The 12,466-nt window shown below is 44.0% G+C and overlaps 1 protein-coding gene across 1 annotated transcript; it reads right to left on the minus strand.

The window, feature by feature from the left end:
* Positions 1-1,892: 1,892 nt before the first annotated feature.
* LOC127763137 (inactive leucine-rich repeat receptor-like serine/threonine-protein kinase At1g60630) lies at positions 1,893-7,297 on the minus strand. Its single transcript, XM_052287758.1, has 2 exons — positions 5,449-7,297; positions 1,893-3,037 (listed from the first exon to the last, which is right to left on the minus strand). The coding sequence occupies exons 1-2, from the start codon at positions 6,830-6,832 to the stop codon at positions 2,349-2,351; spliced, it is 2,073 nt and encodes a 690-aa protein (XP_052143718.1). The 5' UTR covers positions 6,833-7,297; the 3' UTR covers positions 1,893-2,348.
* Positions 7,298-12,466: the final 5,169 nt, after the last annotated feature.

The raw sequence follows: 12,466 nt of genomic DNA on the forward strand, positions 1-12,466 counted from the left end.
GAAGAATGATCGTGCCAGGTCGATTGCAGTGCAGATTTTGACGCCGACCAACTCCAATTAAATCAGACAAACTAGTACTCCTTCCTACCACTACATGCATGCCGCAGCATCATCATGCTTGCGTTTCGTGTTACTCTCTCTAGTTGTTAGTGCTGACCGTTGACAAATTGTTGGAAAAGTTCACTGTGGATCCCTCACGGTAACGGTCAAGTTTAAATCGTATCTCTCAACCGTAAAACCGGGTACCACACATTCCTCATCTCCTAAAACTAGTGCAAACGAGATCCAAAATAGTATTGGGGCCAGTTTTGATTGATGTGGAGTATGTAGATGGTTTGATTTGGTCCATATTCCACGTGAAGTTATGAGCAAAACAAAAATTAAAAAAATATAGGCTCATATGTGAACTACACAAAAATTTAAAAATAAAGGGCCTCATATGTCAGTGTTTCATTAAGGAAATAGCTATACATATGATAAAATTGGTACGATTTTGTTACGATCTTGTCTTGTATGCGTACGATTAGACCATGAAAACATGTTGGAAGCATCGTACGTTGATCGTAAGAGATTTTATCGTACGTATATCATTGGTCGTTTCCCAAGTCCTCCATCTCACCCTCTCTCTCCCCCTCTCTGTCTCCCATAAAATGTCGCCAGCGACAAACCTCCATTTTTTTTATCCCCATATCCCTCTCGACAACAAGGCGATAGGCAGTGGGCAGAGCGAGTGCGTGTGGCCGGAGGCGACCCGTGGAGAAGCGAGCGGACTTCGACGAGCGTGCAGAGGCGCAGGTGGCTGCGGAGGAGCGGGCAACAACATTCCTCTCCAGCCAATGGTTGGCCTCCTTCCCCTTCTCGCTCCCCAGATGCGACCGGTGGCTAACAAAAGAGGAGCAAGACAACGGTGACCTCATCTCCGTCTAAGTGGCTTCCTCTCCATCAGCGTCAAACTCCCTCTCTGTCAGCATTGTGCTCCCTTGTCGACCGACCACTGTCGCCTTTTTGAGCTCACTGATGCGGCAGCGGCGGATCTCAAGCTCAAGCTCACGAAGGAGGGACGCCAACCACACCATCCTCAGCTTGCCTCCCCACACCCCCACCACATCCTTGGCATCTGCCTTCCCGCGCCCGCCCGCTCTAGTAATCACGTCCTTGCCCTCGTCTTCGATGTCGTTGGCCGTGTTTGCCTCGACCTCACCGGCTGCGCCATCCTTGGCATCTGCCTCCCCGTGCCTCGTTGCCAAAGATCAGAATGGAGAGAGAGGTGCTTTGTGCAGATGGTTTTCTTTCTTTTATAGTGGGGGGAGACCGAGAGAGAGAAAGGGGTAGATATGGTTTTCTTTCTTTTATATTTTTCATGTGATTGATATGTGGGTCATACACTAACTCAACCAGGTTGGCCATAGTCAACTCGTCACGTCAGTCAAAACCAGATACAATACTACCCTAAGACTTTAGGTACTTTGATATTGTAGGTTAAGAGACATCCTATATTTGATATTGCGATTTAAGGATGCGATTCAAACTCGATGACAAAATGTACCTAAATTTGACTTATTCATAAATTGTTGGGCGTGGCAGCGCAGGCCCTGTTACAAGATGGGCCGACCGAGGAGGCCCGAGGGTTTTTCGGTCAGGACAAAAACACTCCACTCACATCCTCCTCATCACAAATATTTTATTTTCTGCTTTATTTTTTCCCCTAATGAATACCTGATCATCCAATACTTTAAAGACATGTACTGTTGGATATACACTCTTTTTTATATAATACCTAATCCCTTCTTCTCATAAAAAACCAATCTAGTGCTGGATGTAATTATTTTTTTTGGGACGGAGGGAGTACATCGTTAATATATGACGCTGATTAGTTAAAAATGATAAAAAACAATCGGAGAGAGTATATAATTTGGTTAGTAAAAGCAAACTGTAATGATTATAGATTTGTGTTTCTACAACAACTTGGAAGATAAACAAGCACAGGATGACACATAAACCAGTTTAGCTCCACTTCGGAAGAAATAAAAAGGACAAGTTTACAACAATCCAAAAAAGATTTACAGACAGATCCAGCCCAGAGAATCTTTATCTCTGAACCTATCTAAGCTAGGAGTATCTCCCAATGCCCCACCTTCCCTGCTAAAAACCTACACAAGTCCCAAATCAAAGACCCCTGGTATTTAAAAAGTGTTGCCTGAAGAATGAGTCATTCTTTGAGCCAAGACAAATTGAGTGGTAACTACACTTTTTTGCTGCTACGGTACATGAAGTAAAGTAACAACAAGCCGGCCAGCCAGGCGATGATCAGCTGCTGATCAGGATGAGATCAGCTGCTGATCGATCGATCAGGTGAGTCCTCCTAGCTCTCCCTGATCTCGCGGCACCCCCATGCCCATCTGCACCTGCACGGCGTCTGACCACCGCGCTGGTGACCGGTCGCTGCTGTTCGACGACGACATTGCCTCCGCCCTTGCCTCCCTCACCATCCGTAGCACCTCCGCTGTGGTTGGCCGCCTCGCCGGGTCCGCCACCACGCAGGCCGCCGCAATGCTGATCAGTGCACCGAGCTTCTCCTCCGTGCCGCCAGCGGACGCGGACTCCCCGCCGGACTCCGTCTCTTCCTCACGCACTGCCCGCACCCAGCTCGGGATGTCATCGCTGTGCATCTCCATCAGGTCCTGGAACGGCGCCTTCCCGGTGAGCAGCTCCAGGAGGAGCACGCCGAAGCTGTACACGTCGGACGCCGGCGTGAAGGCATGGGCGGTGCGAGTTTCCGGCGCTCGGTATAGGACGGACGCGGAGGAGGCGAGATCGGCGTGGGAGGGGAGCAGCGTGGGCACCAGACCGTAATCGGTGAGGCACGATTCGAAGTCGGGGCCGAGGAGGACGTTGGAGGGCTTGAGGTTGCCGTGCACGATGCCAGCCGGCGGCGACTGGTGCAGGTGCACCAGCCCGGCGGCGACATCCTCCGCGATCTTCATGCACGACGTCCAGTGCAGTGGCTTCCCCTTGCTCGACGTCCGGCTGCTGGACCCTATTGTGCATCATAAATTTGAATTTGGTTAAACTTTATTCCATTAACACGGCATGGCTTTTTTTCCTACAAAATGGATTAAAATACATGCTCTACATTTAAAAAGGATGTACACAGCACAGATAAGGCTTGCAAATTGCAAATGCACCATGAAACAAACTTTCAACAATCCAAACAAAATAGGAAAAAAAAACTTTCAACAGGCATAGCCCGCGCTTGTCTGTGACTGTGTGTGTGAGGGCATGGCGCCATGCAGCATTGTCCGATTGCCTAGTCTCTTGTTCATACGCAGAACGGCAGAAGTATACTAGTAGCAATTATTTACTGCAGCTCAGATTCAGATCAGGACCACATGCTCACAAGCACTTACCTGCTTGTCTACATCTGCATACTGTTGTCCTTGTGAGAAGGGGATTTTGATGAGAGCCTGAAATAGAGGAAAGACCAAGCCACAGTGGTGCTGCGGGGTCTACTGCCTCAGATCAAGCCACCCATTACAACTTTACAAGAACAAGGATAGGCCCTGTTCTGTCGTGCATGAAAGCATGGCCTTTGACTGCCTCAACTAATCTGGGGGCTTTAAGTTTGCTTGTGAATGAATGAGTGACTGCATGCATGCCCATTATGGTGGATGGAATATTTCAATGCAGAGTGTAGTGACCAATTGACCATTGACCCACTGCTTTAACCAAACCAATATTAGGCCAGGTTTAGATGGCAAAAATTTTTGTTTTGGGGTGCCACATCGGATATATGGATATACATTTGAACATTTGAAGTATTAAACGTTGTCTAATAACAAACCAAATTACAGATTCCGCCAAGAAACTGCGAGACGAATTTATTAAGCCTAATTAATCCATCATTATCAAATGTTTACTGTAGCACCACATTGTCAAATCATGGCGTAATTAGGCTTAAAAGATTTGTCTCATAATTTACACGCAAACTGTGTAATTGGTTTTTTTTGTCCACATTTAATACTCCATACATATGTCCAAACATTCGATGTGATGGGTGAAAAGTTTTTGTTTTGGGAACTAAACCGGGCCTCAGTACTGCTAATACCAAGTTGGTAAAAAGTTCAGCGCATGGATAGAATGGCCGCAGTACAAAGGAATGCATTTTTACTTGCAAGAAATGAAAACTAGTGCAGCTCAGTGACACATGAACGGAACCAGCCATGTTGATGCACAGTTGGCTCTGACTATCTGTTCCTATTATCCAGAGCAGTTAGTATAATTAACTTTTCATATGATATGCTCTATCATTTACCACCAGTTTTCCGGGTCCTAAAATTATGCCCTGTTTTCATGGGAGATGTTCCCAAGACCCTATGTGGCACATATCGGAAGGTTATTTTCTTCCATTGAAAACAAGGAGCAATTTTTAGTCAATGGGCTTTCCATTCTGAAAGGCTGAAAGAGAAAGAGGTTCTTCACACCCATATCCTCCCACCAGTCAAATATTATACGATGTTAAGACAAGAGAAATATTCAAGTGAATCTGGTTGTCCTATGGTGATATATCCATGACTAGAGTAGTAATTAGCATGAAGATGGTTTAATCTTAAGTGTTTTTCACTTCACGATTTTCCCATGATCCCATCAAAGTCTTGGAATGGTTTTACTACTAGAGAAGAGAAAAGGGATGGCACACAGTTATATTGCGTTGTACATAACATACGGAAGTACTAGCTGCTGGTACTCTCCAAATTACTCACTCCTCCTATACTACATACAGGCGGGGCTTGCATGAATTAAAAGTGGAGCAGTAGGGATCTCCGTGGCACATGGCTGGCTTGGCATTCTTTTCTAGCAGCAGCAGCAGCTTGTTGTAAATAAAAGGACGGGCAAGGCAGGCAGCACGCATGTACCCAAACTTTATGGTGAAGCATGAGGAGAAGGCGAGGCGTGGAATTGCAACAAGGCAACAGCCAAGAAAAAGCCCGTCCTTTTTACTCTGCTAGCGAGGGAGGGGAGGGGAGTAATTGCAATGCACGAAAGAAGCATGCATCCTGACTGAACAACTGTAAGTATTTGGGATGAAGCTAGCTAGCCAACAGGAAACAGAAAAGATGACAACCATGAAAAACATATCTGTCTTGTTTCTTTGGTTCGTCATGGATCCATTGATCTGTAATTTTTTTTGTTTTGTGATCCTGGCCTTGGCAGGCAGCGATTTTGTCTAGTGTACATGAATGCAGTGATCCAGTGGCTAGTAGTACTTAGGTAGGTAGATCCCATTTCTCACTTGTTGTGTGCATTGCATTGTGGAGTACAAGGAGATAGCAGAGCTAATTATGGAGTACTAACATGGATGAATGAATCGTAAAAAAAAAAGACAAATAATAATGGTAGGAGTAGTAATTAAGGTGGGGGAGAAGGGAGGAAGAAGAAGAAGAAGGTTACCGTGGAGGAGGGAGAAGAGGCTGCCATTGGGGTAGTAATCGTAGACGAGGAGTCGCTCCTCCTTGGCCTGGAAGTAGGCCCTCAGCGCCACCACGTTTGGGTGGCGGAGGCGGCCCAGCTCCTCCGCTCGCCGCCCAAGCTCCGCCGCCCCCGCCGCCGGCTCCCGCATGCGCTTCACCGTGACGATGAACCCGGTCTCCATCACCGCCTTGTACGTGCTGCCCACCTCCCCGCGCCCCAGCGTCTCCGCCGACGCCCGCAGCAGCTCCTCCAGGCTGTACATCTCCGCCACGCCGCCGCAGAACACCAGCTTCCCGATCCCCTCCCTCTCCCACGAGAACTCACGACCCCCCCTCCTCTCCGATGCCACCGACGCCGACGCCGACGCCGACGCATTGATCTCCTCCCGAGGCTGAGCCTGCGGCTGCTGCTGCTGCTGCTCTTCTTCCTCCTCTGGCATTGCTCCCTTATCCACGTCGCCGGCCACGCGCTTGTTCCTCCCGCGCCGCGACGCCATCACCGCCGCCGCCACCAGGATTCCCAGTACCACCACACCCGCCACCGTCGCGCCGGCCACGATGCCCGCGTTCTTCGCGCGGCGGCTCCTGTTGGAGCGTGGCGGGGGGAGCGGCGTGAATGCGGCCGCGGCCGCCGGCGCGGTCGGAGCGGCGCATTGGATGCGCAGCGGTGGGCCGCAGAGGTCGGCATTGGCGAGGAAGGACGATGCGTTGAATTTGGTGGCGAGGACGGAGGGGATCTCGCCGGAGAGGCGGTTGGCGGAGACGTTGAGCAGCCGGAGCGTGGGCTGCGGCAGCGGAGGGAGGGTGCCGTTGAGGCGGTTGTCGTCAAGGAGGAGCGAGGTGAGCCGCGGGAGCGTGGTGAGGGAGGTGGGGATTTCGCCATGGAGGAGGTTGGAGGAGAGGACGAGGACGGTGGCGCGGTGGAGGAGGGCGAGGGTGGGCGGGATGCGGCCCTGGAGGCGGTTGGCGGAGAGGTAGAGCAGCTTGAGGTTAGGGAGGGCGGCGGGGAGGGCGTCGGGGATGGGGCCGGTGAGGGCGTTGGACTTGAGGCTGAGGACGCGCAGCTCGGAGAGCGGGGCGAGGAGGGTGGCGGTGAGGACGCCGGTGAGGTTGAGGTTCTCGAGGACGAGCTTGGTGACCCTCCTGTCCCGGGGAGGTTGGGAGCACTGGCGCACGCCGAGCCAGGAGGAGCACAAGGCGGGGGCGGTGTCGCGGCGCCAGGGGAGGCGGTCGGAGCGGTCGAGGGCGGACTTGAGGGCGAGCAGCGCGTCCGCGTCGGAGGCGGCGCCAAGGTGAGAGTGAGACGACCACATGAAGAAGAGGAGGAAGAGGAAGAAGAGGCATGGCGATGGCGGGGTGGGCATGGTGGTGGAATGAGGAGAGCTAGGGGGCACCCCGCGCGCCCCGTTTGATTAAGTCCTCACTACTGTACTGTAGTACTTCACTAGCTGCTGCTGCTGCTGCTGCTGCTACAGTTTGTTTCTGCGGCAATGGACATGGGCACATACATACCACTTCCACTTCTTCTTCTTCCCTCTCTCTCTCTCTCTCGCTCTGATAAGAGCTAAACTTAATTAATTGGGAGGGGAAAGCTTAACTAACAAAGGAAAGCGGGGGACGGGTGCGGGTTTAAATGCTGGAGCTCGCGTTGCGGTCGCCATGGCCACGCTGCTCTGGAGCACGTGAAGGAACTGAGCACCGAGGAGAGGAGAAGACTAGGGAAGAAGGGAAAAGATGCAGGTAACTGGGCCTTTAATTGTTAGTTGGGCCTGGGCCCTTCCCCTGGCTGCTCTGTTTACTAAAAGTCCCACAACAGAACACAGGACATCGATTTACTAACCAACACACACTGTTATGTTTATTATGTGTCTTTACTACTGTACTATCTCCTTTTTAATTATATTTTCTAAAAAAAATTAACACTATAACTATATTACTTATAAAATAGTACTTCCTCCGTCCCAAAATATAGATACCTAGTACATGATGGGATGTCCAGATTCATAGTATTAGGTAATATCCCATCCTATACTAGTTAGCTATATTTTGGAATTGCGGAAGTATCTTTTTATGACAAACTTACTAACACGATGACTTGTATGATTTAACAATTTAGGCCATTTCCAACTCAAGACATTAGACATAGTTTCCATAAGCTCCACATCATTAAGAAACTAGTACTAGACACTATTCTTCCAAGGCAAACATCACTATTCCATACTTAAATTTAATGCTACTTATCTCATATGATGTCTTGGATGTTGTGTACAAACCATGTCTCATGCAAAATATGGTTTCCTTCTATTTTCTCATTTATTCACTTGCCACATCAATTTTCATTCTAGGTGGCAACTTATTTAATGTTATGGACACCATCCTAATCATTGGGTTAGGAATGGCCTTAGAGCAAGTATAATAGTGAGCTATAAGCCTACTATAAACTTAGGTGGAGGAGAGAGGTAGTGAAAAATCAAGGGTGTTGGCTCTTATGCAAGAGCTAGCTTATCACAAGCTCCAAGACAAATACATTAAATACATAATTAAGAGATAGAGAGAGAAGAAGAAAATATTGTAGCCAACCTTACAACTAATCTATTATATATGTTGGCTTTAAGATGGGCTAATAATAGGAAGTGAGCTATACTATTATCCTTGCTCTTTGAGTAAGTGCAACAAGAATAAATGAATCAGCTTCTACTTAAGGGCATGTTTACTTTATGCCATTTTCAACCTTACCAAATTTTGGTATTAGCAAAATTTTGGCAACTTCTTATATAGTTACCAAAATTTGGCAGCAAACTAAATGTAGTTACTTTTTTTTTTGACAACTTTACCAAAATTTGGTAAGGTTGAAAATGACAACAAAGTGAACAGGCCCTAAGTATGCCAAGGGAATGTAGCTCAACTGTTTCGACTATGGGGTTTAAGTGTTAGACTTCGCATTTATGCTCAGGTTTACAGCTAATTATTTTTTAAGTGATGAAGGACATACCAGCCAACGTTCCTAGAGTGGGTACTTGTGCGTTTGAATAGCATTTGTATAGGTAAAAGTTATATTTAAGTTTTTTACTTACTAGTACAATTTAGTAACAATTTTATTTATATTATGTACCGTATTTACTCCATTTCTATAATATTATTTATTTATATTACTATATTATGAAAGGGAGGGAGTGCTAGTATAATACGGAGTACTACAGTGGAATATACTACTACTCCATAGTCAAAGATATGCCTGCATACTCGTTTCCTCGGGGTTCTCCAAAGCCTGGCATTAATTTCTGTGCTTCTGTCCTCCTGTGCTCCACTCCAGGTCTCCAGTACTCCCAGTAGAGTATTGACCGACCACCACCACCCCATCCCCTCCCCTGCACTCGGTGCTGGAGTAGGAGATTTTTCTCGTGAGTTTATTTTCACCTCCGAGCAAGGTGAATAGTATAGCCAATTATTAGCTCTAATTTATTTATAGTTAATCTAATAACCAATTTATATAATAGTTGCTTACTATATTACTAGTATATGGTCCACCTGTCATACACGTATTATGTTTTGGAGTCCGTGCTGCAGCTGGCTACAAATATGTAGCCCGTTGTTCTTCTCTCTCATCTTTTATCTCATTAAAATATTTTCGTAGCTGGCTAATAGTGTGCTATTGTACCTGCTCTCAGCCCACCAGCTTTCAAAAGATTTCATCCTAATAGTATCGTTTGGTTATTTACCTGCAGAAGTATTAGCGGAAGTACAACAATCAACAGACTATAGTTGGCTCTACGTCGACGTAATGCTACCTTGTAATTTTTATCCATATTAACTGCATTAGAAACTATCACAAAGAGTATATAAAAGGGGAAGATACAAAATTCATTGGCTGCCGGATAGATGAAAGTTGTGCATAGGTATAGTAAGTGACTGTTTGGCACAGCTCAAGCTCTAGCTCCACTTCTCCTAGAGCTAGAGCCCAGCTAGACAGTTTCAGCTTCATCTAAAAATAGAAGTGAAGCTGAGTGAAGCTCTCTTACAAAATGAACTAAATATGTGAAGTTGGGTTTAGGCAGCTTCACAACTTTATTTTAGACACAACTCCTGGAGTTAAATTTAGGAGCTCTACCAAACGGATCCCAAGTAACAAATGATTGCTGATTAATGTAAAAGCTAGGCTTTTGATGGGATGGATTGTCTTGTATGGATATGTAGGAAGGGGTGCTCCTAGATGTGTGTTTGGGGGTGGTTTAACTCTGAAAGCTTAATACTTCCTCCGTTTCACAATTACTCACATATATATAGATGTTAATGAATCTAGACATATGTATGTGGGCAATGCTAGAAAGTCTTACATCGTGAAACAGAGGGAGTAAGATTTATCATTGTGGTTGCTAGAATGAATCAATTGGTAAAGATATACTATGAGCAAAGTATCAAATAAACTAATCTATGTTAGATTTAAATTTAATACTCTCTCTATCATAAAATATAACATTTTTTATTGAATGGGACACATCGTAGTACATTGAGTCTAAATAGAAGTATATCCAGATTCGTTGTACTAGTATATGTATATTTTGGAACGGAGGGAGCACTCTACTACAACCACACAGCTAGTAGTAGCAGTATGTATGGTAACGGTGCCCGTCACCGTCAGCCAAAACTCGACTGCACAGTAAGCAGCAGGCAGTCCACTGTGTGAAATTCGGCCCACTAGGCACATGTCGGCCCGTCATCGATGCACGAAGAATAGGCCCTTCAGGCCCGTTTACTATCATTTTTCACTTCTCTCTGCCTTCCTTGTCCTCGGCTCTTGCTGACAAAACACTGGATCTGGACCAATACTTCTCTTACTTTATAAGTTTAGATAGTTTCATTAGAATCCTATAATTAGAAAATCTAATAATTCTAAATTGTTAGGCACGTGTTATCTATATATATACAGTTGGAAGTAAGATTATTAAAAGCAGTCAGACAAACTATTCTATTAAAGCTGCGGGTAAAACCTTTTATTAAAAAAAAACATATTACCTCCGTCCCAAAATAATTGTATTTCTAGGATTCAAATTTTGTCCCAAAATAATAGCAATTCTAGAGTACTAATTGCCCCATTAATCATCTCTCATTCAAATTTCTATCTATTTTGCCCTCAACCATCTTCCTAGTATTAAAAGGGAGCATTGATGCCGAATAAGTGGCAACAATTTAGTAGTACTCCACAGCACACAATTATTAGTGGGGTAGTATTCTACACTGAGCACTCGCTCCATTTATGGTGCTATGCCTTGTACAGTGTGCTATGTCCATTTAGGCTGTGTTTAGTTCATAAAAGTTTGGTTGAAATTGAAATGATGTGGCGGAAAAGTTGGAAGTTTATGTGTGTAGGAAAGTTTTAATGGGATGTAAAAGTTAGAAGTTTGAAGAAACATTTTGCAACTAAACACGGCCTTAGTTTTGAAATGTAGTGATAACTATTTTTATAAATCAAATTGAGTATTACTACTTGATACGGAGTACGTCTCTTGATATAATTATTCAAGTTAATATAATTATTCGAGAGAATATCTATTTTGGTCACTTGGGTTCCAGTAAAGAGTGCATTCTTGATGATGCGTGATTGATGAAATCGAGCTTATGGCAATTATTCGAGAACATAGACGATAAAGTTGATGGGTTAAGAAATGCTAATGAAGAAAGTTTTTACAAAATTATTGTAAGAGCTTAAAAAACATGCCTATGATATCACGTGATTCATAAGTATAAAAAATTCACCGCTTTAGTAGTTCATGTTATATCAAACACACCCTTCGTATCTAGTACCGCTCTAATGCAAGTGTGTGCGCGCGTAGCCCGTGTGGACACGTAGGCACGTGCGCATTTCTCCTTTCAACCCAAGTTTTTGGTTATGAGCTACCTGCAACTCATCAATCTAACACCTTACTCTTTTCTTATTAAGATTTAGATTTTATCTCGGTTCCGATTAGCACACTTTTTAAACTAATAAACGGTATGTTTCGTGCGAAAACTTTATAAACAGAAGTTACTTTAAAATATCAAATATATACATTTGTCAAGTTTATAATAATTAAAACTTAATTAATCATGCGCTAGTGGCTTCTCGTTTTACGTGTGCAAACTTCATATTCGTCTTTATCAATTTTAAACACCACATATAGAATTTTTGTATGCATAAAACTTTTATATAAAAACTTTATCCCTATAGGGAAACTATATATATATATATACACATATACATGAAATATATATAAACTTTATACATAAATAATATTAAAGTGTAAACATTTTTACATAGAAATATTTAAATGAAAAAGGTCAGAAGGCAAAAAGAGCATATTTTGGGCCGCAAGCACGCATGCAACTATTTGGATTTAGTAAAAAAACCACACGATGTGAGGTGTAAAAAGGAATGTTGACCCGATTCGAAAACAAATTAGGCAAAAATAGAAAGGCACGACGCGCATTAGCATTTTCACCGTATTTGTCATTTGTTTCAAAGGCAAAAAAAAAAAAAAAAAAATGCTCAACATCAAATATGGAGATTATATATAAAAATGAAATTATACCCTCAAATATGTCATGGAAAAACTAAAAGGCTAGCGAAAGTTGTACCCAGACAGCTGCTACATAAGCTAAACCAAATTCATAGTATCATAGTAGATTTTTCAAAAATAAAAAGAGAATATTTTTCCTTTCCTTTCTTTTTTTATGTTTGAAAGAGGGTGGGCATAGTAATACCTTTTCTTTTTGAGAAAACCAAAATAATTTTGATGGCAACGATGGGTATTTGGCGTGTTTGCCCCCATATAACACGATCTCGATGACTATTTTGATTGAAAGAATGAGCTTGGAGGATCTATTTGAACAAATGGCCTCAAGTCGAAATTAGAAGGAGCACTCCTTTTATCCCGATTATAGATCATGTATTTTTTTATAAAAAAAATCTTTATGTGTAAATTTTCTAGAGTACTTTTTTTAAAAATAATTCTTCAACTTAG

This window comes from Oryza glaberrima, chromosome 2 (assembly GCF_000147395.1).
Source record: "Oryza glaberrima chromosome 2, OglaRS2, whole genome shotgun sequence".
NCBI classification, from domain to species: Eukaryota; Viridiplantae; Streptophyta; class Magnoliopsida; order Poales; family Poaceae; genus Oryza; species Oryza glaberrima.